The sequence below is a fragment of the Hemitrygon akajei genome, chromosome 11, assembly GCF_048418815.1.
Source record: "Hemitrygon akajei chromosome 11, sHemAka1.3, whole genome shotgun sequence".
In the NCBI taxonomy this organism is placed as follows: Eukaryota; Metazoa; Chordata; class Chondrichthyes; order Myliobatiformes; family Dasyatidae; genus Hemitrygon; species Hemitrygon akajei.
The window spans coordinates 117,313,623-117,339,281 of NC_133134.1; the positions used below are offsets into that span (position 1 = coordinate 117,313,623).

At 38.2% G+C, this 25,659-nt stretch overlaps 1 protein-coding gene across 4 annotated transcripts in view; it reads left to right on the forward strand.

The window, feature by feature from the left end:
• ncoa5 (nuclear receptor coactivator 5) overlaps positions 1–19,248 on the forward strand; it is a 41,318-nt gene extending 22,070 nt beyond the window's left edge. For all 4 annotated transcript variants that reach the window (XM_073061583.1, XM_073061584.1, XM_073061586.1 and 1 more), the window contains 5 exons: positions 3,600–3,718; positions 8,878–9,001; positions 13,508–13,707; positions 16,677–16,991; positions 17,855–19,248. In XM_073061583.1, coding sequence (XP_072917684.1) covers positions 3,600–3,718; positions 8,878–9,001; positions 13,508–13,707; positions 16,677–16,991; positions 17,855–18,510 — 1,414 coding nt within the window. In that variant the 3' untranslated portion in view covers positions 18,511–19,248. The remainder of the gene's footprint in view (positions 1–3,599; positions 3,719–8,877; positions 9,002–13,507; positions 13,708–16,676; positions 16,992–17,854) is intronic.
• Positions 19,249–25,659: the final 6,411 nt, after the last annotated feature.

The following is a 25,659-nucleotide window of genomic DNA, read 5'->3' on the forward strand; positions in this document are numbered from 1 at the left end:
ATCTGGAGAATTTACAAAGAAAAATAACTGAAATGACAAATCAGAAAATATTGTGTACATTTGAATGTGCTTAGATTAACACTTACCTAAAATAGAAGGGGGAAGAGGAATAACACATTAAAAATCAACACAACAGTCAGATAGAACTTCAAAGGATATACTTTCATCAATGACTGGAATCAGCTCTATATGCAAACGTATGCAATTCTGATAAGTATACACCTCTAAAGTTAAATGAGACCACAACCCAGAAAAGTGAAGACATTATCACTGTTGAAGAAAAAAATAATGGAAGAGAATGATCCTTTATGGAAGACATCCCCATGATTTGAGCAGACTAGATGTCGATAAGGATGCATTGAATGGTTGGCTCCAATTTGGAGACCTCTTCCCAGAAACAGAAGGTTTCCTTGTGTCAATACAGGACCATGTGATTAACAAATAAATTCAAAATATATAATAAAAGACCAACAAATTCAAGATGATAAATGAAGAAAGTGCCAAGGAAAAACCAGAAACAATCCAACACATTACAGGATCTTGTAGCAGTTTAACACAGTCTGATTATTTACAAAGACACAAACAACATAATTCATCAGAAGCTTTCTTTAAAATACAAACTCATAAATGAAATCACACCTTACTATAAATACAAGCCTGATTCAGTTTTAAAATCAGAATACCACAAATTATGTTATGACTGATCAGTTATTACAGATAGAAAAAATCCATAATAGCCATCCAAATATAATACAGAATAAACAAGCAAGAGCAACTTGGTTACATGTGCATGGAATGGCTATATCTATTAAATAACAGATATCAGTAAGTGAAAAACACCAGAAATGTGCTGAATTAAGAGGAAATTGGAAGACTTCGGAACATGACAAGGTACAGGTAGTCCCCGAGTTACGAACGTCCGACTTAATGGACAACTCGTACTTACAAACTGAGGAAGGAGAATGCCGTCCGCCATTTTAAGTTGTTGCCATTGACACTGTGTTGAGTGTTTAACTTTGTTTTTGGCTTAAATATTTCTTAGTAAGATTCACCCTGACCCCCCCCCCGGTCCCAGTCGGCTGGTGGCGCAGTCAGATCAGCACCGGGGTAGAGAACGGAGGTTGCCGAGTTCGATTTAGTGACAGACCGCTCCCGTGCTGGGTTGATGTCGATCCAGTGACTCCTGTACCATTTGTGCCAGGTTGATGTCGAGCTCGCAACTCGACCTCATTTAAAAAAATAACACTGCTACCTCCAGTTTAAATTCCCACGCAGAATATTGTGGTGGATCAAATACCCCAAACCCAGCACAGCCCCCACTTGTCCCATTTAACCTGTCTCAGTGCGGTGCAGTTTAGGATCTGGGAAATCAGTGCAGTGGTCCTTAGGACCCGATGATGCTTGGGAGCTGGAGGAGCTTGGGGCCTGCTGCCCACAGTAGCTGTTCCATTGATGGGAAATGATCGTGATTGAAAATAAAGTGGAAATAATAAAGCGTTTGGGTAATTGGAAAAGCGTTAAGCTGCAGTTGGTCAATGATCGGAACAATTTTAAAGGATAACGGATGAATTGAGAATAATGGAGCATCTGAAAGGCCCTGTCCCGATGAAAGTGCAATTATTACTAAGCAATGCAGTGGTTTAATTATTGGAATACATACGTTTCTTAAGTGTTTTATATGCATAGAAAGGTAAAATGTATACTAAGACAAACGTTTGACTAACTGACACTAAATAATACTGGATGTACTTGTTCCGACTTCAGTACAAATCCGACCTAAAGACGGACTCAGGAATGGAACTCGTATGTAACCTGGGGACTGCATTGTCCAGATATCTACAACTGGTGACATCCCAAAGGCACTACACAATAGAATTAAACAATTAGGGCTACACAGAAATATATATGTAAATCTTCAGAAAGCCGTAATATTAAACACCTCTAGAATAGTCCGAAAGTTCCTAGCAGTTGACAAGTGAGCATGCTTGGCTATGCCCGCACCTTAAGTTTTACCAGCTTGAGCTCAGAAAAAATGCAAAGAAAATTAATAATAATAATAAAAAATAAGGAATAAATATTGAGAACATGAAATGAAGAGTTATTGAAACTGAGTCCTTCAGTTGTGGGAATATTTTCTTGTGGTGTGAGTCCTGAGGCTCTTCTACCTTCCTGATGGCAGCAGTAAGAAGAGAGCATGTCCTGGGTAGTGGAGGTCCCTGATAAATGGTGCTGCTTTTCTGTGTCACATTTCATGTAGATGTGCTTTACCTGTAATGGACTGGGCTGTTACTCTTTTTGTAGGATTTTCTGTTCAAGGGCATAAGTGCTTCCATATCAGACTACGACAGTCAACATACTCTCGTATATACATCTATAGAAGTTTGCCAAAGTTTTAGATGCTATGCCAAATCTCCGCAAACGAAGTAAGAGGCGCTGCCATGCTTTCTTCATAATAGCACTTGTGTGCTAGGCCCAGGACAGGTCCTCCAAATTATAACACCTAGGAATTTGACATGTATTTCTATAATAAATTTATATAAGCTGCTCTCAGATTTATTTGCTGATACCTGGCTAGTAATTTCATGCCAAATGATGAAAACTTCTTACTGTTTGTTAAGTTTATGTGACATTTATTCTATCACAATTGGAGTCTGTAGATGATTAATCTGGATTCCTGGGCTATATGATCCAGAGATGACATCTGGTAATTGGAGGATTTGTAATGCTAACTAGATAAATCAGGCATTGAATAATAATGTGAATAATCATGATTATGAAACTCTTGTACTGAGGGGAAAAAGCTGTCTTGTTCATTGATGATCCTTTAATGAAAACCTCAGTTTGTATATGCCTCTAGAGGAAGCATGGTAATGTATTAAAACCAGGTGGAGTTTCCAGTATCCTGAGTTAATACAGAAAATGTTGGAAATACTCTTTAAATCAGGTAGCAACCACAGAAAGAGAAAGTTAGTATTTCAGAGAGACAGTATGCTTCGTTTCTATCCTGCATTTATTACATCTGCAATATTTTATATATTTCCATCCTCTACAAATTATTCAACAAAGACATTCACCCTGCAGTCTTACTTATTTACACTTGGGACCAGTGCCAAAATTGGGAGAGCTGTCTTTCAGAAGCAGAAACCTGGGGCTTATTACAAACCTATAATGTCAACAGCCAGCAAGAGAAAACGGTAGAAGACTGGAAGGAACATTTCTTGCCATGAACTAATAGATTTAATAGTTAAGGTCAGAATGTCAAAATGATGCGGTGTGCTACTTGACAGTACTGTAAAATTGTTCTTCATTTTATGTTACTATATCATATGGAGTTTTTTAAATGGTAGAGCATAATCTCTTGATAATGTGCTGTTATTTCTTAACAAAACTGGTGCAAGTGGAATGATTGACCCATGTGCTATTCAGCAAGCAATGACAATTGTATTAAACGTGTGAAGGACTTTGTAATTTTGTTCAGTGGGTTTTCTTATAAACGAATAATGGCAACAAAACCTCAGTTACAGGAATTCTTAAACATTTTAATCTTTGTGATATATTACGATGTGTTTCATGTAATTTAATATCTCTTTGCACTGCAGGCGCGATGAAGTTTATGACCGCTATTACCGCTATGATGATATTTTGCGCAGGAAGGAGGAGCCATATCTGGATAGATTCCGTGAGCCATGGGATCCCAGAGCACCTCGGGATGTTGATGGTAAATAATGGGATATCGTTTGATAATGTTCCATGCAAAGAACAAATTAATTGAATCTTCGGCAAAAACTTTTGGCTAATACTGAGATTTCAAAAAAGCATATTTTGCATGAATTTTGGTGAATTCGATACAGGTTACAAACATCTGACTTACTAACTGAGGAAGGGGAATGCTGTCCGCCATTTTAAGTCACTGTCGTTAACACTGTTGAATGTGTAACTTTGCATTTGGCTTAAATTTTGCTTAGCAAGATTCACCCTGAACCCACCCCCCTTTTCCAGTCGGCTGGTGGTGCAGTGAGATCAGTGCCGCGCTCGAGAACGGAGGTTCCCAAATTTGATCCAGTGACAGGCTGCTCCCGAACGCGCTCTCCATCCATGCCGGGTTGATGTCGAGCTCGCAACTCGACCTCGTAAAAAAAAGCAGTGCCACCTCCAGTTTAAATTCCCATGCGGAATGTTCTGGAGGATCAAATACCCAAACCCAGCACAGCTTGTCCCATTTAACCTGTCTCAGTGCGATGCAGTTTAGGACCTGGGAAATCAGTGCGGTGATCCTTAGGACCCGACGATGCTCGGGAGCCGGAGGAGCTTGGGGCCCGCCGCCCACAGTGTTTCTGTTCCATTGATGGGAAACTCATGATTGAAAATAAAGTGGAAATAATAAAGCGTTTGGAAAGAGGTGAAACGTCACCGGTCATTGGAAAAGCATTAGGCTACAGTCGGTCAATGATCGGAACAATTGTAAAGGATAAAGTGAGAATAATGGAGCATGTGAAAGGCTCTGCCCCTATGAAAGCTACAATTATTACTAAGCAATGCAGTGGTTTAATTATTGGAATACATACATTTCTTAAGTGTTTTATATGCATAGAAAGGTTTATATATACTAAGGCAAACATTTGACTAACTACCGCTAAATAATGCTGGATGTACTTGTTCCGACTTGCATACAAATCCGACTTAAAGACGGACTTAGGAACGGAACTCATTCGTAACCCAGGGACTGTCTGTATTGGGAAATCTGAAACTGTTATATCATTATTTTGGACTGTATTTCCTCCTCAACCCGTGGGTTGATATTTTTAATATTTAATATGGGTTCTAATATTTTTCAACATTAGTTGTCTGCTAAAGTATTCCTGCTGTCACATTTAAAAAAAAATTGGTAATATTTGCTTGCAAAATATTTTAATGTTCTAGCCCTACTTGACAATTCAGAAGATCTTCTAATAACTGACTTACTCATCAAGATGATGGTGTTCAGTGATGATGGTGGTGATATGTCCAGCTCCATGGTTATTCCAGTAAAGGGCATTTCTGTCAAGCTTGGTTTTAGCATCTATAAATGTTTTGTCTACATTGGTTGATTAGTGCGATTCATAAAGTGTACTATCTATATTGCTTGTCAAATCTGTTAATGAACATTGTAAAAATTATTTATCCACTGTGGTTATGCTAACTGATACACCTAAAGAGAGTGGGATGAAACAAACTCGGTGCAGGTGGGAGGTTGGCAAGGTGGCACTTACTGAAGTAGCAATGAGCTGTCTTGATTCAAGTTAGAAATTATAAATGCTTCAGAATGACCTATTTACATCACAAACCACAGGTCAAGATATGTAAGTGGACAGAATATAACTGGAAAAAGTAGCTTTTGTGGAATGATGGCTTTTTTACCCAGACTCCCAAGCAACAGAAAATTATTTGTTAGCATCCATATAGTTGCAACCTCTAATAATACAAAGGCCAGAAATTGCTCCTCACAACATCATATCTTACTTGTCTGGAATCGTATGAGGTGATATGGATGTGGGGGTGAAATTTTGGGTATTTTGAGCTGGTGAGAGACTGTTAAGTTGGGACTTTGAAAATGAGATATTGTTGGGGAGAGAAGACATGAAGACATTTTCTGGAGGCTTGAGATGTAAGATGAAGAACGGGTTTTCTTGCAATACAGTGGTAATGCTAGTAGAACCACTGCCTCACAGCACTAGTGACTGGGATTCAGTCTTGACCTCAGGTGTATGATTGTATAGGTTTCCCCTGGGCGCTCCGGTTTCTTTAGACTTGAAACATGTTCTAGATGACCAGTATTCTCTGAGTGTTTAATTTACAGCCTTAAAGTTCTATTATTGAACTTAGCACCATATTCCTTCAATTTTACTTCAGAGGACTCAGTAATAACTGGATCAATTCAAAACTTTATAGTCAAGCCACCTCCAGTGAGTTATAACGTGGAGAATTAATTCCTTTGACATAAGGGATATCAAAACATTGCGGAATGAGTGATGAAGGTGAAGCCAAAGCATTTGCATTTTTTTTCTACTACTTGTATGAGTGGATGGTCCACTAATGTCTCTGCCAAAATTCCAAATTATGGAAGCTAAATTTGCTGATCACAGTAACTGCAGTAGGGAAAGAAACTCTCAGTTGTAAAGTCTATACATGAGTGATCCAAGTCATTCATGTATTCTGCTGAATCCTTGATAGTACGTATCCAGATGCCTCATGAGTACTTAATTGAATCTATCTTGCTGTATTTTTAGAACTTAAGTCCTCCTGTTGGTTTTCCACCTGTTCTTGACCCTTTGCAAAAAGAAACATTTTTTCTTTCTATTGTCTGTTCACTTTATATCTCTGGTAGATGCCTTTGCAGCCTCTTGAGAACAGCCGTAATTTCTTTAACCTTCCCGTGTACCCGAACTCCTTTATTCTTTAATTTTAATAAATCACTTCTCTACCCTCCAGAGCCTTTGCATCAATCTGAAGCATAATCCAAGAACTTGATATAAGTCTTGATGAAGGATCTTGGCCACAACATCAACTGTTTACTTTTTTGCCATAGGTGTTGCCTGGCCTGCTGAGTTCCTCCAGCAGTGTATGTTTGTTATTTGATATATCTTTGATGTGAGGCCATTCTATGTTCATCATGCTCATCATGACTTCATTGCTTTTCTGCTGTATGCTTTACACCTAATAGGCCTACATCCTAAATAGTTTGGTAACCACTTATTCAAACAGCCCTGTTTTTCTCTCAAGTAACACACAAATTGCTGCCCAGCAAATCTCCTCTCCCCCTCCCAGTTTGTTTTTGTATGCCTTTTAGAATTATGCTCTCGAGGTAATTATCTATTTCCCCAAGATTCACTTTATTCTGCCGTACATTTGCATATTCCATCTACCTATCTATGATTCCTTGAAGTCTGTTGCATTTTTTCAGTGGCTTGAATTTGTGTGTTTGCATATTTGCAAATGGTGCCAAGTACAACAGACCCCAACTTAATAAAAGCAGTGGTCTTTAGGATTGCTGTGCTGGGGAACTACACTGTTCACTTCCCTCTGAATTGCAGTATCCTTGGGGCCCGGTCTTGAAAGCAAGTCTGTAAACAGATAATATAACAAAGCATATAGCTAAAAATCAAGTAAGTTATGATGAGCCTGTATAAAACATAGACTAGCTTCACATTAAAGTATATCAAGTTTTTGGATCACACTTTAGACCGATGCAAAGTCTCTGGAGGGTAAAAAAGTGATTTATTTATTATTTTTGGAGGTGAATGTATCCTCAATCACAATTCCCTCATCAACCCCATGTTATTTCCTCAAAATAAAAGTTCTATCCCGTTCATTAGGCGCAGTTTGGCCTTTAATAAATCCAAGCTGGCTCTCTTTATTTTGTCACTTGTGAATAAAAATTAGTAGTGCATATGTTGACTGACTATAGATTCTGTCCCTGAATTATTGTTTCCAGAACTTTACTGATGACCTTATCCTGTGTTCCTTGAACCAACTGATACAATGGCACATTTGTAGTCATCACTCTTAGCATGTTGTGACAATCTACTATCTCCTCTGTGCCTTCCCTCTGCAACACAAGAGTACATTCAATCTGGACTAAGTAATTTTATCTTGAAAACTGTAAATTCATAACATACTCGGGGATCAAGGCTGCTTTTTCAGCTCACTAACTAGATTTTATTGTGCTCTGGACCATGTGTCCTTACACAGGGTAATCTCTTAGTACCAGGTCCACAATCCCTTATCTGAAATCCTTGGGGCCAGTTGCTTTTCAGATTTCAGAATCCCTCATTATTGGTTCCAGGACCCCCCCCCCCCCCCCGCAGATACCAAAAAAAACATGTATACTCAAGTCCCTTATTTAACCTCTCTCAGTACGTGGTGGACTTTAGGACCTGTCGGAGCTCCAGACCTATGTACATTCTCCTGTATACTTTAAATCATCTCTAGATTACTTATAATACCTAATACAATGTAAATGCTATGTAAATATTTGTTATACTCAATTGTTTAGGGAATAATGACAAGAAAAATATTGTTTCCAGCAAAAACATTCAATACAACATAAAAATATACAGCTTCAAACGAACCAAATGAAACACATGGTAAATGACTTATTGGAATAAATGTAGAACGTCACTGTCACTATAAAACTTCAGTAACTTGTCTTTCTGTTTCTTTAAATCATATACAGTGGTAGTTCTGACATCATATTCTTCAGTAAGACGCTGCATAGACACACCACGATAAAGCTTCTTCAGTAACTCTATTGATAATGATAGGATGCTTCCTTCTCTCTTTCTCATTGTTACCCATAGGGGTATCTGCAGCTCTTTTTGACATTTTCACAGTGAAATTAAACAAAGTCAACAGTGAACACAATATTAGCCTACAGCAAATGCAAGTGTAACCAGTAAGAGTGCTGAGCCACAACTGACGTCTGGCGGCCTCTGCTAGTGCTGCCATGTCACACCTGAGTTGGCAAAAAAAACTTCAGTTTTTGGAGATTTTTGGATTTCAGAATTTCGGATAAGGGATTGTTGATCTGTATTCCTATATCTAATTACTGTCCAAAAGTACTGCAGTACAAACCACAAATGTTGAACATTTGTGGATAGATAAATAGCTGCTATGCCTCTGGTATCTGCTGTTCAAATCACGCCAATGAACAATTTTTCTGAGATGTAAGACTGTATTGCTAGGGTGTCTGTCTTTAGGGAAATGTAGGCGTACAATGTCCTATAATGCCTATATACTGAGCTGTTAATACCATGTACTTTTTAACTAGCTTGTGTCAAGCCATAATCTGGGTGGAGTAAGCAGAAGCATTTTAAATTTTGTTCTAATTTTTCTCCCAAGATCCTATGAGAAGGGAGCGCCGAAGAGAAGAATTGTATCGTCAGTATTATGATGAAATCCAAAGACGTTATGATGCTGAAAGACCTGTGGATTGTTCAGTTATTGTCGTCAATAAGCAGCAAAAGTGAGTTTTGAAAAAATGTTAATTTTCATGATCTTGGGACATGTCATAACCATATATTTTGGAAACTTACTCAGAGCTTTAGAAAGTTTTAGAGCATAATAGAAATCTACTGGTGCTTTGACTAATTGTAAAAGCAATCCATTTAGCCTTCCTCCTCTGTGCTTTATGGGCTTGCAACTTTTTTTTCAGTTACTTATCCAATTCCCTTTCTGTCTGCTACCATCTGTCCAGTGTATACTAGATCCTAACCATTCATTTTCTTTTTTTTTTATTAATTAGCTTTATTCCTATTTTGGCTGCTCCAGTTCCTTTTATTTTGCATTTTGCATCAAGCAAGTCCCACAAGCAGCAGTATGATAATCATGTGGACTAAGTATCTTCTTACTGATTATCATGCACCATTTTTGTTGATGGATTAGTATTACTTCATATAGTACAATAAGCAAAACTGCAGTAAGGACACAGAATGTACAAAGATTGAGTGGAGCTGCATGAATATAGGTTTGACAGTATTGAAATGCGTGGACCTCCTTATTCATGGAGGCCAGTTAATATCTTCACATGAGCACATTTCCATTTTGTTGTCTGTTAGCATTATTATGCACAGTTAGAGACTTGGAACAGATCTGGTAGTGCGTAATATTGTCCAATATGTCCTTAATTATGAAGTTTTAAAAAATTATCATGAGTAACATGGGTGTACCTAAACAGAAAATTAAGACGCATCTCATGTAAGGTAGTGCACAAATGACAAGATTTAGGTGGCCCCACAACCAATTTTGCTGCATTTAGTTGTAACGGTTGGTGAGTTGTTATGAGTTAACAGCTGGATGAGGGAATGTAGCTGAGAACAGTTATTTTCAGTAGCACCAAAACCTATTCAATGATTGTAAAAGACAAAGTAGAAGGATTTGTTACTATTGCATCTCCCTTGGCTTCCTCCTGAGGTCCATACTAATGTCAGTCTTCAACTAATTTGATTGGCTGGGATCTCTATTTATTTGCTAAGTCTACTCTAATAGCATCTCCAAACATATACAGAGTTCTGCTGCCAAAATAGATGCAATTGGTATATAGGATTGCCACCACCTCCAGGTTCTCCTTTAATTTGAGTATATTCTGATTTGGAAATATGTTCCCAGTCACTTTGTTCATAGTGGGTTGAAACCTAGGTATCCCCTGCCCAAAAGCACTGGGATTCCATTCACCAGGAGAACTAAATAATTCAAGAAAGCTGCTCACTGTCATGTCCAGAGCAGTTGTGGATTGATAGTAAATTTTTAGAATGATCTGGAATATTTCATGTGCTTAAAAATCTACTTATCTGTTTAAAAAAAAAAAAGATCCACTGGCTTTAGTTCCGATACAGCAACAAGATCTAACTGGCATTATTACTGTGAGCTACATCATAGTCACATGTAAGTTTCCCAGCTTTTTATTGCTTCTTTTGGTTGAAATTGCAAATTGGTGAGTGTGAAAAATGAATTTTCTTCTACTAATTGTTTATATATGCTCTAAAGATTAGGTGTACTTGTTGCATTTGCTTCGATTGTCACATTCAGAGAACCAGCTGGTGTTCCACCATGAAAACTGTTCAGTTTGGTGAAACATTATTTTGTATAAGTTTATAAAAGGTAAATAGAACAGAGCAAATCTCAAGAGTACTATTAGGCTCAGTAGGAGGATGTATTGTATTTTGTATGTTTATAAGGTAAGGGTTAGCTGTAACAATTGGTTACAGAACTTGGCACAGTAGAAATAAGTATCCAGTTATTGGATGTTGGGCTCAAGCTAGGAGAGTTTCATGCATCATAATTTCTTGGTTTTCCGTGATTGTATAAAGGACCTGACAGCATCATGTGGTGAAGATACAATCCTGTCTCCCTTTTTCTTCACCATCTACACCTCAGACTTCAACTACAACACAGAGTCTTACCATCTTCAGAAGTTTTCTGATGACTCTGCCATAGTTGGATGCATCAGCAAGGGAGATGAGGCTGAGTACAGGGCTACAGTGGGAAACTTTGTCACATGGTGCGAGCAGAATCATCTGCAGCTTAATGTGAAAAAGACTAAGGAGTTGGTGGTGGACCTGAGGAGGGCTAAGGCACTGGTGACCCCTGTTTCCATTCAAGGGGTCAGTGTGGACATGGTGGAGGATTACAGATACCTGGGGATACGAATTGACAATAAACTGGACTGGTCAAAGAATGCTGAGGCTGTCTACAAGAAGGGTCAGAGCCGTCTCTATTTCCTGAGGAGACTGAGGTCCTTTTAACATCTGCCGGATGATGCTGAGGATGTTCTACGAGTCTGTGGTGGCCAGTGCTATCGCTTTTGCTGTTGTGTGCTGGGGCAGCAGGCTGAGGGTAGCAGACACCAGCAGAATCAACAAACTCATTCGTAAGGCCAGTGATGTTGTGGGGGTGGAACTGGACTCTCTGATGGTGGTGTCTGAAAAGAGGATGTTGTCCAAGTTGCATGCTATCTTGGACAATGACTCCCATCCACTCCGTAATGTACTGGTTAGGCACAGGAGTACACTCAGCCAGAGACTCATTCCACCGAGATGTAACACTGAGGGTCATAGGAAGTCATTCCTACCTGTGGCCATCAAACTTTACAACTCCTCCCTCGGAGTGTCAGATACCCTGAGCCAATAGGCTGGTCCTGGACTTATTTCCACTTGGCATGAGCCAACATTATTTATTTATTTATTTATGGTTTTATATTGCTATATTTTTTAACTATTCTTGGTGCGGCTGTAATGAAACCCAATTTCCCTCGGGATCAATAAAGTCTGTCTGTAGATAGGGAGAAAATGAGTAGGGTTACGATCAATGTAGTTTATTAAAAGTGTTCTTTTGAATGTGTAACTCGCAGTGAAGATGAAGAGGAAATAGTGGATACACAGTATCTAGAAATCTAAAAAGTACTTGTTAAAGAATAGAAAAATAATTTTTAAACAGAAATGATTGTATGTTGCTATACAAAGTGTTTTTGATGTGCTGCTTCATGAGATGTAGGAAGGAATCTTTATGGGTGTGGCAATTGATTACAAAGCAAATGATAGCCATTATTACAAAGGATTTGGATTTTGGAAGTCTTGGTGAGAGGGCAAGGTTTTTGTAAGGCCACATTTGGAATATGGTATACATTTATAAATTACCATTTCCCTGTAATGGAACTGGTGTATTGCAGATTTACTAATTTGAATCTTGTGATGATGACATTGTTTGTTGGAAGAGACATCAAAATCTTCCTATACATTATAGAACTTGAAATGAGATTTAAAATTTAGTTATTAAATATTAAAAAAGAACTCCTAGGAAGTTGAAAGTAATGGTTAACAAGTTTGGAAGCCTGATAAATGGAAGTTGGCATATGTGTGCTTCAACCAGACCATTGGGAAGGCAAATTGTACGTCGATCTTTGTTGATAGGGAATTGTAAGACAGTGATATTTTATCACATTCATTTAGAGCTGATTACCATGTACACTATTGTATTGCCCAAGATGAATCTACATTAGAAAGATGCAAAATTGGATCAGTCCACAGGGTAAGCCAACAGTTGAATTGGAAGAATCAATGGTTACATTGTAACAGTGGTGCTTGTGCCTATTTCAAAGCTGAAAAATAAATCAATATTACACTCTACAGCTGTATGCCCATTTGGGTTTCATTTCAATAAAGAATTTATTCAGCGTATTTTGGTGAGCCCACAGTGGTATTTCCTTGTTTTATCATTGCATTGATTGCTTAACAAATTTGGGCTGGGACTGGATTAATCACTGAGTTATTGAAACTTTTTCTTTGGGAATACTCTGTTAAGAGCACATGATTCTATTTATCAGACTTAGCATAGTTTTAAGTATTTTTGCAACTGTGTCTTTGAGTATCTGAGAAAGTATGTTTTGTAGCAGTTGAGATTTATTTGAGCAGATTTTTCTATCCATTGGTTTCGGTGATGGGTCCTATGCATTGATCCCATTGGAAAACCCAGTTTCTAGCACAGGCTAGAATCTTAATTGGCATCCTTGTTAACTACACATCTGCTGCTTTGGTGTTCCTTCTTGAGTCCAAATGTGAGAAGCACCTACTTAAGCATACCTCCAACCTCGGACTTACCCTGGAAGAAATGTAACTAGTCTTTATTTAGATTCAATTAATTTAAATTGTGATTTAATATTTGAATGTGCCCTTTGAATTTAAAAAAGTGTTTAGTTTTTTTTAAAAAAGGGGCAGTTCTGATCTGTGAACACAGATTCACTGTTCAGAGTTGTTATGTTTCTGCTAGATTAACCTTGTATGGGCTGGGTCACATGGAAGTGCTACTAACTGAATTCTGTGCAGGAGACCATGCTAAAATAAAGTTGTGTGATATAAAGTAGTCAACTATTTCATGATAGTAGAATGTCTGCCCAGGTTTCACAGCATTTTCTGCTATAGGTCTTAGTTGGAGATCTTAATAAATTATTAAATTTTTAAATTTTGCATTTAATTAGGGAATATGCAGAGTCTGTTGGTCGTAAGGTTCGTGACCTTGGTATGGTGGTTGACTTGATATTCCTGAATACTGAAGTGTCGCTTACTCAAGCTCTTGAAGACGTCAGCAGAGGAGGCACAGCATTTGCAATTGTTATTACTCAACAACATGAAATACACAGATCATGTACTGTCAATATTCTGTTTGGGACACCACAGGGTGAGTTTTCTGCCCTCTTAAAATAGTGTTTAGCATATTTTCTCTTTGATTTGTATTTGCTAAAATTTTAAATGATGATAAAAATAGGTAATCTTTCTATTTTGAGTAGCTTGTTATGCCTGAACTAATTCAGCACAGTGAATGAAAAACAATTTGAAGTTCTAATTCCATTTTAATCTTTCAATCAGTTTAGAACTTACTGATAAAAATTTAATACTGAGTATATTTATTGTCAAGTCATATTTTCTAATGCTCTGCAATGTTCAAAATCTTGAATTGTTTTTGTTCATGTTTAGTGGTGTGGGTGTTGCTGGCAAGGCTAGGGTTTATTGCCTTCCCTTGAGAAAGTGGAATTAAACCACCCCCTTGATTGTTTGACATAAGCAGTTCCAGGATTTAGAAAGAGCAGCACTGCTGGTAGAGCTGCCCCATTTCATCCACCTAGATTAATTCCTGATCTCCAGTGCTGTTTGGATTTTGCATGGTTTCCTCCCTCATTTGAAAGACTTGCTGATTCTTAAGTTTATTTTGCCTCAGTAAATAGCACATTTAATGCTTAGGTGAGTGGGTGGAAGTTGGAAGGAATAGGATTAGCACAAATAGTATAACTAATGGCGAGATATTTCCAAGGGAAGCTACAGATTGAGATTCCTTTATCATCAAAACATACAGTGAAATGTGTCATTTGTGTTTACAACAAACACAACCTAAGGGTATTGTGGGGGGCACATTCTGATGCCAACATAACATTCCCTCTATGTTCAGCAGAACACAAGCAGCAACAATAACTAAACACAGCAATAACAGCAAAACAATCCCCTTTTCCACTCTCCCACCCATCCACCCAGTCATGCACATGTATGGGCCTTCAACCTAGGATAGGCAGACTCTCAGGCTCACAGACACAAGCCCTCCAACTTCCAGTCACTTGCCTGGACTTGCAGCCTCTTGGACTTATGATCTTTGGGCACATTAACCCAGGGCTGTCGACCTTTGGGCCCTGACCTCTGGACTAATTGGTAGAAGTTTGTAGGGCTCAAAACCAAGGAGTTGTTTTCGGTGGAGGAAACTGCTGGTTTAGCATGTGTTGTAAATGCAAATATGTTTGAGGGAATGAAAGTTTAAAGTGGCTGAATACATACCAGTCAAATGGGGTGTTTTGTCTAGGATAACATCAAGCTCCCTGACTATTGTTAGAACTGTTTTCATGCTGTATTAAATGTTGTTACTGTTGTCAAATATCTTGAGATTGGTTTGAAGTAAATAGAGTTTAGCTTTAACCGATCACATTTTCTGTCAGAATGAATTCTGGTAACGTTTTTGGTTGCATCTTTTGAGAATGATTCATAGAACTCAGTTCAGCTGATGAGTTGAAGACTAATTACATCATTAATTTAAATTGTTGTGCTAATTTTGCTCAAATTCTTTACAGCCAGTCAGTTTGAACAATGCAAATTGTATAACTGAAATGTCCTCTTGCTGCCTCTTTTTGTTCTTTAATCACAGGCAGAACCCCCCCCCCCCCCAAAAAATTGACAGCTTTTCATTGGAATTCATAAATGCTGATCATTGTAACCAAATAAGCTTTCTTTGTAATTTCCCACCGATATTTCTTTAACATTATTAAAGTCAAATCAAGTTAATTGTCATTTAGCGATTTTATGTATATAGAATATATATTCTTCATCTCCATTTAATCTTTTCTGGCGATAAGATGTTCCTTAAGAATGCTTTTGAGATCTTCTGTTCTCCTTTACTGTGCTTTTTCCCTGTTAATAAGGCTGCCAATCAAGTATTCTCCTCCTCCTGTTGTCACCTGTGCTCCCATCCAAAGCTGGGTAGAGTCCTTTCCATCGATTCCCACATTTAGAGGGCAGTTTTTTGTCTCTTCAATGAGGTTCCACCACCAGATGCATCATCTTCTTTACTAGGGTGGATGAATGCTTTGAAGTGCATATTTATTCATATTGATGGGTCACCTGAACTTTCAGTTGTTCGTCATCCTCATTTTTTCTTTTGGGGACATAGTAAATTTTTGATAATCAGGCACACCATAATTCAGAAATCCTGATGGTCCAGCATCTGCTTTATTCTGGAATGTGAGCTGGTCCTAAGAACAAGAGAAATGTGGCTCAGGTTTGGACTCTGTGAGGTCAGAGTTCAGAAAATGGGTAGGTTTTACCCAGAGATGGGGGTTTTTTCTTATTTCTTGCTCGATTCAAATTGATTGGATTCACTATATAATATAATGAATCCACTGTTATTTATAATTACAGTGTAATGTATAGAAATACATGTCAGTGCATTAATAGCATATAATGAAATGGAAAATCTTTTGGTGTTACTGAAGCTCAAAGGTATTTCCTTTGTCTTACCCATTCTCTCCCTATTCTCTCTTTCCGAGTTTAGACCAAAGGTTTTTCACCTGACGAGTCTAACTATGTCTCTTTTTGCAGCTGCTCACTGGCCTGACTTTCTAGCCTTTTCTATTTCAGACTTCTGACATCTGTAAATTTTTGGTTTTTCAACCAAAGAGCAGGATTCTCTTCTGGATATAAATGATGAACTTTTAATTGTTGGTGGGAAATACAGAAGATTGCTTGTTCAGAAATTGAAGGAATAGTTTTAAATATTTTGACAAGGGAGTGTTTTTAATTTGTCATATACTAATACAGGTTTCGGAAGAATTCTTGGGGTTTAAGAAACCAAAAAAAAGTTTTCAGTAAAAATCAAAAGAACTGCAGATACTGAAAATCTGAAATAAAACCAAAAAATAAGCAGGTGAAGGAGCATCTGGAGGGAGAGAGAGAAAATAACATTTCAGTTTGATGACCGGACATAAAATGCTTGACCTAATTAATTTCATACTGTTCATTTGTGAAATTCAAGTATGTTTAATGCAATATGATAAATTTTGGGAATCTAGAATGTTATTAAATGCAATTCTGTTTTGCATTTCTCAACTTTAGAGCATCGTAACATGCCAATAGCTGATGCTATGATCTTGGTTGCACGTAATTATGAAAGGTACAAGACAGAAACGCGTGAAAAAGAGCGGGAAGAGGTTGCAAGAAAGGCAGCAAAAATGGCAGATGAAGTAATCATGCGTGAGCGTGAACCTACCCAAGGAGGGCTTGAAGATCGCGGAAATCCCCCTAGCATCCAACCATTATTGCACCTACTTGCGGATGGAAGATATCTTTCCTTAGAGGAAATTGATAAAATCATAGAATATCTGAGAGAGAAAAAGGAACGGTTTCTTCGAGGAGGAGATTCTTTGCATGGTAACATTGATAATTTGTATATACAAATTCTATGATTTTTGATGTGGTTGCAAAAAGAATTAGTGGTGGAGGCAGTGTTTTGACTGTTGGAATGATTATTTGAAGTTTTGAAACTGCACTGATTATTTCCTGCTACAGTTACTTTGTTTGGTAATGTAGCTGCTGAGCATCAAGCTATGTAACCTGCTCAAATTATTGTTAGGTTAGGGATGTGCTCTGTTGTGGATGAGAACACGATAGATGCTCCCGATCTAATTGTCCATGATTTTAAAGAGCATTTAAAGGTGGCATTTCAAACTGGAGTTGCTTCCAAAGAATGAATAAAATATTTAAATTTAGGACAATTTGTTTTATATGTATTGTAAAATTTATTGAGGAAAGGTGTTTGATAGGAAATTCCTTGAACTTTCCACACATCTATCACCTGAAAAACCTGGCTCTGATTTTAGCATTATGTTCGCCTATCCTAAACTCCCCTCAGGAGATGAATAATCTTCAATTTACAAAATCTGTTCAGAATCCTAAAAATTTGTATCACTCAGAACCTTTCTTCCACAGACTATCTAGTTATAATCTATACTTGGAGGCTTGGCAAGATTTTCTTCAATCTGAAGCATTCCTTTTTTTCAAATCATGAATAAGTACAGGGTATGTGGTGCCCAGCATAGATTTTGTCTTACAATATTAATAATCCCTTCTAATTAGACTACAATACCATTATTTAGTTTGCTTGGCCACTAGTTCACCAATTATTTGCTTAACCAGGTCTTCAAAAGTAATGTTTTCTAATTGCTCAGGTCCTTTGTTTAAACTGTTGTAAATCAAGATAATCGTGGTTGTAAGTGTACTATTTTTCTTGACAGGATCTGTTCACAATCCAGCTCCCATGCAAAGAACAAACATGGGCTCTGTTGGAATCAGTCCACTTGATGCACAACAGTCTCTGCCAAATGCTCAGTCTTTGAAGGGAGGTCCACAGGATGCACAAGCAACACAACAGCAAGAGCTGCAAGCAAAGATCCTGAGCCTCTTCAACAGTGGAGCATCTGGTACAAATACTAATACTGCAGGAGCACAGGGCCCCACATATGGAAGTGCACTAAACACCCAGCCTCAAAATCGTGCTGGTCAGCTTGGTCTCAGTAATTCTTCGTATTTGTCTCAAGCTCAGCAGCGCATGACAGGCCCTAATTCACAACTTCCACCTTTAATAAATCAGTCAGTTGCGCCAAGAGCCACTGCAATTCGCTCACCTCTGCCTCAAACCCAAGGTATTTATGGCCAGCAGCAACCTCGAGGTCCAAACCCCATCCAGTCAAATGCTTTGTCTCAGGCCCAGAGATCTGGTGTTGCAACAGGTATAAACTTTGATAACCCTAGTGTGCAGAAAGCATTGGATACCCTTATTCAGAGTGGCCCATCGCTTTCCCACTTAGTAAATCAAGCATCTGCCCAGGTACCACGTACTGGGCAACCAATGAACCAGGCTTCTATGGCGTCTTACCAGCGCCACTACTGAGTCTGGGGTTGGATGGAATTGTCTTTAAAAAAGAGCAGTCAGCACATCTATTGAATCCCCTTAAGGCTACCTGTTAGGGTTTCATAAACAAATGTTGGTATTCAGAGAGTGCTTCAATAAATCTGGTTATTGTTGAGTTTGAAAGTGATTTTAAGAAATCCATAATGATTTTATGGTAGCCAGGAAATGAAAATTTTTATAAAGGCACTCAGTATCGGTTGTTACTGTATATAATTAAAAAAACTGCATTTGTTAATGAACAAGGCCTTAATGCAATCACTCGGTTCTTTATGACTTTGATCTTTTAAAATATATTAAAAAAATTGGAAATGTTAGCATGATGCTGCAGTCTGAATCCAATGTTTTAAAATGGGTGTTTCCAAAAATGTAACTAAAACCCAGGATAGCAGATCCTCTTACAAAAGTAAACAAGTTTTTTTATATTTTAATGTTTTGCCTCTTTTTTTAATAATTAGATATTAAGTCAGACAGGTTTGTGTCGTAATTATGGTTCTGTAAAATTGACTTTTGTAATTTTTATGGTTTTCTGTTACATTTGTGATTTCCCTTCCCTTATGTTCACTCTCTGCAGCTATGAGAAATTGTTTTACGTGCTTCATTTGTAGCCAGAGCCATTTGCAGTTGTGGAATGGTGGCTGTATATATTTCTTAGTAGAAATGTTAATGTTTGAGTCACTACTTTCATCTGGTTTGTAAAGAATAAACGTTTCTCTTTCATTTTTCCCCTTTTTATTGTGTATGTATTGGATGAGCAGGAGAATGTTTGAGTCCAAAACCTGGGCAAAGATGGGTGACCAAAAACCAGTGTAAACACATTCCATTCTAAGTATAATAAAAGCTTTTTCCCCCACTGCAATATGAACAAGGAAGGTTGAAGAGTAAAGTTAAATATTGAGCAATGGCAAGAGAAACATAACAGCAAAAAAATGGTATGGTGGAAGCGAAGATTTTGGTTTTGAAAACCTGTCTGAAATAGTGTAGCAGAAATGGGAAAATTAACAAGTGGGCATGAACTTTCACTGCAGAAAAATGGGCAAAAGTTGAGATTTCTGAGACTTGGTCTGTCCGAATACAAGTTGTGAACAATGTGCTTAAGGTCAACTGTGAATGTTTATTTGAAGGCTAGATCCTTTTTTAAATGGAATGGAATTGAAGATGAAACGAAGAATGGTGCATAATTGGATCACTTAAATATCAAAGAAGCCCTTTGGACCTGTGGTTAATATAAACACCCAAGAAGCTGCAGTTGAGAATTTTCTGCAAATATTGCATGTGGTGTACTGATTATGAATCTGAGGCTAATAGTTAACAACTGTACTGGGATATCACTTCAGATTAGTTTGATTCTGTGGAGTCAACATATGGGTTTTACAGTGCATTTTTCTAATCCCTGTGGAAGTTTGACCAGTAGCAAGAGTTCCACAATCCAGAGGATTACAGATATAAGGCCGTGCATTTTCATGTTTAAGAAATGTATTGTCTCATGAACTGTACAAGATCATGACAACCAAAGAGAACACAACTATCAACCAGCTTCTTTAAAATAATAATGACCCAATGAATTTTCTTTGTCACTTCCTGGTTATTGTTTTTAAGTTCTCCTGTTACATGATCTTGTTGAACAAGGAAGCCAGTACATTTATGTAGAAATCCAGCTGCAGCCATGTGATTTTCTTTTTTTGTTTCAAAAGGGAATTGTCCTGTTCCTAAACTAGATTTTAGTAAAACCTACTAGAGCACAGGGAACAACTGGAAATTATACATTTAGAAATTAGTGCAGCAATGGTGTATTTTTAAAAGCTATATTAATACAGAAATTAGATCCCATAATGTAGTTGGTGGGTGCTTGGTTATTTCTATCTTTGATCTTGATGTGCATCAATCTTAAAATGAGAAATAACTGCTCTATTATAGTTTGAATGTGTCAGTTTTGGGCTTAATTCACATCAGTATTTGTTTTGGGTTGGTAAAGATTGGGAAAAGTCATTTTTATATGTAGGTAAAATGTTTGGATTTAGGGTAGTAGTAGAGGGAACAACAAACTTCTTTTAATTAGATAAAAACTGTAGTGTTTATAATAGGATTGTATGGCACAAACAGTAATGTTAGCTTCGTAATTCCTTGGAAATTAAAGTACACTGAGGCAGCTCCATTGCTTGAGTTAGGGGTGCTAAATTATATAGCACTGAAATAATAAGTAATTTCTAACTAAATTGTGGGATTAATCTTGATCAGATACATTGCTAGAAGACCATCAAATGCACTGATCTACTGCAAGGATATAATTGTACCCAAACATCTATCCCTTTTCTGATTAAGCACTGAGTCATCGGTTCCTCTTTTTCTTCTGGCTCAACAGGGTATTATTTATGTTTCAGACACCCAGAATACTGTGTGGATAGCAGGACATGTGATCATCAGCCAGGCGCGTGACAGAGCAGCCACCAAACCGTATGGGATCAATCTTGGCCTTGATAAGCTCGGTTTTTCAGTTCATTGGCTGAGCACACCTGACCTGAGATGGTGCCAGCTCCGTGGCTTATTAATTCATCACCTGGGTCATAACCAGCCCCCAAAGTACCTGCTCATTCACTTGGGAGATAATGCGATAGGTTATACCCGGGCTATTGATTTAATATACACGTTGAAAGAGGTGCTGGGAGCTCTGGAAGCCCTACTTCCAAAAACTGTACTGGTGTGTTCAGAATTGCTTCCACTTCCTAGATGGGCTTCTCAACCTGGTGCTCAACTTGAGTCTGTAAGGAAAACCATAAATGGGGTAATGAAACAATACATGGAATACAGAGGGCAAAGGTTCATAGAGCATCCTTATTTTAACATTGAGTGTCAAGCTCTTTATACTGGTGCAGGAGATTACTTATCTGATGTTGGTTTAGATTTATTTAATAATACTTTGATGGATCGTTTGAAGTATTATGTAAGTGAAAATCTGATGCACAGTATATAATGTTCCACCATGATTAACTGATTCCATCTGTTCCCTGGTGCCTATGAGTGGTTGCTGCAGTATTATTTTGACTCTAGTCAAAGTTGGTTCATCAATCAATGTGGAGTTTTCTTGAAATGGTAATCTTATACAGCTGCTGATAGACCAATTGGTCAGTGCTCAGTCATACCGACAAAATAAAAAAAAAATGGGGTGCAGCACATCTGCATTTTGTATATTAGCATATAGACAAGACTAGGGAAAGAAATTCATGCCTGTTTGAATGGTTTCTTATTTGTAATAAATTTGGGCTAAATAGCCTTTCATTGCTAAGTGGTGTTGTGTTTTTTATTTTAACAGGGGCTTCAGAAGCTAGGGCTCAATAGAGCAGGACTACTTTAATGTTGCCTCAGTGTATTTTTAATCCTGATACCATAAGAAGTTTGTTTTGCATTAAACATTGGTGTTGAGGGATGCTGGTATAACTTTTCATTGGGGAAATCATGGGACAATGTGGGACATAGTGTCTAATAAATGCAATTATTGTGTTCTCTGCCTTTGGTGTGGGTGATTATTGAAATACTGTTATTTTGTACAGGCACTCTTAGGTAAAGGATTCAGCTTGAATTCTACCTGTTTATAAAATGCTAGCATGCCAAAATAGTGGTAATTAGATTTGTAAAATTTAATATTTTAACTTGGTTGCATTGAAATGCTGTATTATATTTTGAAAGTTTCAGACACCCAGAGGGGAAAAAAATACTTTTAAAAGGTAAAAACTAGGCAAATTTGGAGGTTTCAATGGATTGTTTTATTTTCTAATGTTGTATGCATGTCTTAGTTCCAGGAAGCAAAGTTGTATGTAATAATTCATAGTAGAAGTGCTTTGCTATAACAGTTCAATTTCTGTCAAGTGTCTTAAAATCTTTGAATGATATAGCATGAAAACAGGCCCTTCAGCTAACTGAGTGGCCCAACCATCAGCCATTGATTTACATTAATACTGCATCAGTCCCAACATTTATTCTTCCTACCTTTGCATTGTTTCCTCCTAGACTCTATCAATCACAGACGATTTTTAATGGGCAATTAACCTACCAGCCCACAAGTTTTGGGATGTGGAAGGAAACACACACAAAGGGACTATGTGTAAACTCCATACAACCAGTATCTGAGATCAGGATTTGAGCTTGGGTTTCTGGCATTGTGAAGCTGGGTCTCTAAATTGATCCTGCACTCTGGTACTCTGTTTTTCTAATTGTGCTTATTTTTTAAATGCACTGAACATGATGTTTTTCAAGATCAATGGCCAAATTATTGTTAACTCAGGAAAAATTAGCCTTAGTGCTTGACATTGGTAGGGTTAGTATCCATGAAACCATTCACCAGCTCTTCATTATCATGAAGAAAAAAGTAAAAGTCAGAACTATAAAATGTTATCAAGAGGTTGTTTTATTTATAAACACAACTTCCATTTAATTCTGAAAGTTCTGACTGATAATAGAGCTGGCACTTTGTGCAGCAAAATATGCTGTGTTTGATGTTGACCTTAAGTCTTTGGAGTTTTCATTTTTTTTCCATGAGTTTCCACTGGGTGTTCTGGTTTCCATCCACCTCTCAATTGGGTGGCAGAAGAATTAGGGATATTTGATGGGCACGTACAGGCGACAGGGGAATAGAACCAGATGGCAATGTTTTCAGGGGCAAGCACGGATTAATTGGGCAGAATTATCTGTTCTCTGCAAACTGTAAATATGTAAACTTGTGTAACAGGATAGTTTCAAACTGGTATAGTATACTTGCGTAATTAATTAAAATGTGTAGTGTAATAAAATTAAGGATATCTACATCAAAGTTCAAAGTATAAATTTATTAACAGACGTTACCATTATGCAGCCTTGAAATTCATTTTCTTGTGGGCATGCTCACTAAATCCAAGAAACATGATAGAATCAATGAAGGACCTCGCCTGACAAAATTGGCAACTGGTGTGCAAATGACAACTGCAAATAGTAAAACATGAGATGAGTCCTTGAAGGTGAATGCATAGGTTATGGGAACAGTTCAGAGATGGGATGAGTGAGGTTATTTTTAATTAGGTTATTACCACTGGTTCAAGAGACTGAAGGTTGAGGGGAAATGGCTGTTTCTGAACCTGATGCTTTTGTATCACCTTCCTGATGGCAGCAGTGGGAAGAGAGCATAACTTGGGTGGTGGGGGTCCTTGATGGATCCTGCTTTCCTGCACCAGTGCTGAGTGGTAGGGAGGGCTTTACCTGTGATGGGCTGGGCTGTATCCACTACTTGAAGAATCTTCTGTATAAGGGCAACATGTTTCCATACCAGTCAATGTACTCTCTGCCATACATCTATAGAAGTCTTGTCAAAATACTGGATGTCAAGTTGAATCTACACGAAGTTCTAAGGAAGTAGAAGCGCAGCCATATTTTCTTTATAAGTGCACTTATGTGCTGGACCCAGGACAGCTCCTCTGAAATGATAACACTGAGGAACTTAAAGTTGCTAGTCCTCTACCTCTGATTCTCCGATGAGGACTGGTTCATGGACTTGTGGTATTCCTCCTGAGTCAATAATCAACTCCTTGGTCTTGCTGACATTGAGAGGGTGTTGTGGCACCACTCATCCAGATTTGCAATCTCCCTCTTATATGTTGATTTGTCACAACCTTTGATTTGGACAATGTCAGTGGTGTCAGCAAATTTTAAATACAGTGTTGGAGCTGTACTTGCCCCCACAGTTATAAGTGAGTAGGGCAGGGGGCGAAGCACATAGCCTTGTGCACCTGTGCTGATGGAGATTGTGGAGGAGATATTGCTAATCTGAACTCAACTGGGGTCTGCAAGTTCCCTCACTGAGGAAAACGAGAATCCAATTTGACAGGAATTAATTAGTATTGAGGGAATTGTAGTATTGTCCAGTGAAATAGCTGCGGACCTCTTGTGCCAGTAGGCAAAATGGACTGGATCCAGATCACTTCTCAGGTAGGAGTTGATGTATTTCATCATCAACCTCTTCAAAACACTTATCACAGTGGATGCAAGTGCTACTGGACTATGGTCACTGAGGCAGGATATTGAAGCAGGTGGGTACCTCAGACTGCCGAACTGAGAGATTAAAGATTAGTGACATTCCAGCCAGCTGATTTAACACAGGTATTTAGTACTTGGCTGTACCCATCTGGGTTGAATACTTTGCACGAGTTCATCTGGAAGTGAAGCCCCATTGTCACCTATGTTGCTTGGTTTCACTTTGTAAGAGGTACAATAATAGCATTCAATCCCTGCCACTGCTGTCGAGCATTCTTCATTGATTATGCTAGTTTAGTCCAGAATTGCTACTTAGCTTGCAAGATGGCTTTCTGGAGATCATAACTGGATCTTCTGTATCTTGTTCACTAGACCTGAAAGCCACTCGTCTGGTCCTTAGCAGATTATGGATCTAATGGTTCATGGGGAAGACTGGGTGATTTTGTGGGGACACACTCACCTATAACTTTTCATAAAGTCCATGATAACTGGCATATTAATTCAGATCCTCTGACCCATTGAAGATTGCCCAGTCCACCAACTCAAAGCAATGCTGGAGCTGCTCCTCTGACTCCCGTGACCACTTCCTTGTTGCCCTTGTCTCTGGAGCTTTGCTCTTCAGCCTGTCTACAGCAGGTAGGAGAAGGTCTGCCAAGTGATCAAATTTCCCAAAATGCAGTTTGGGCTCAGAGCCATAGGCATTCCATTATCATTGTATAATGGTGGTCTGGAGTGTTGGGACCCCTGGTGCTGCTGGTTTTATATTGATGGTAATTGGGCAGAGATTTCTTCAAGCAAGCCTGATTGAAAGCCCCCCACTATGATTTGAAATGTGTTGGGGTGGTCTGTTTCTTTTCTGTTGATAGCAGTATTCAGTACTCAGTATGTAAGCTGGTCAGGAGCATGGAGGAGAACTCTATTGGTAAGTAGAACAGTTGGCACTTAATCATTAGATGTTCCTGGCCATAACAAGAGTGTGATAAAATCACCACATCTGAGCATCAGAGTTATAGTGAAACATGGACCCTCGCCTTTTGCCTTCTCCAAATCAGCTGTTCATTTCATTCTGTGTATCAAGAAATCTTCAGGTCTTATTGAGGCATCTGAGTGAGCCATGTCTCCGTGAAACATAGA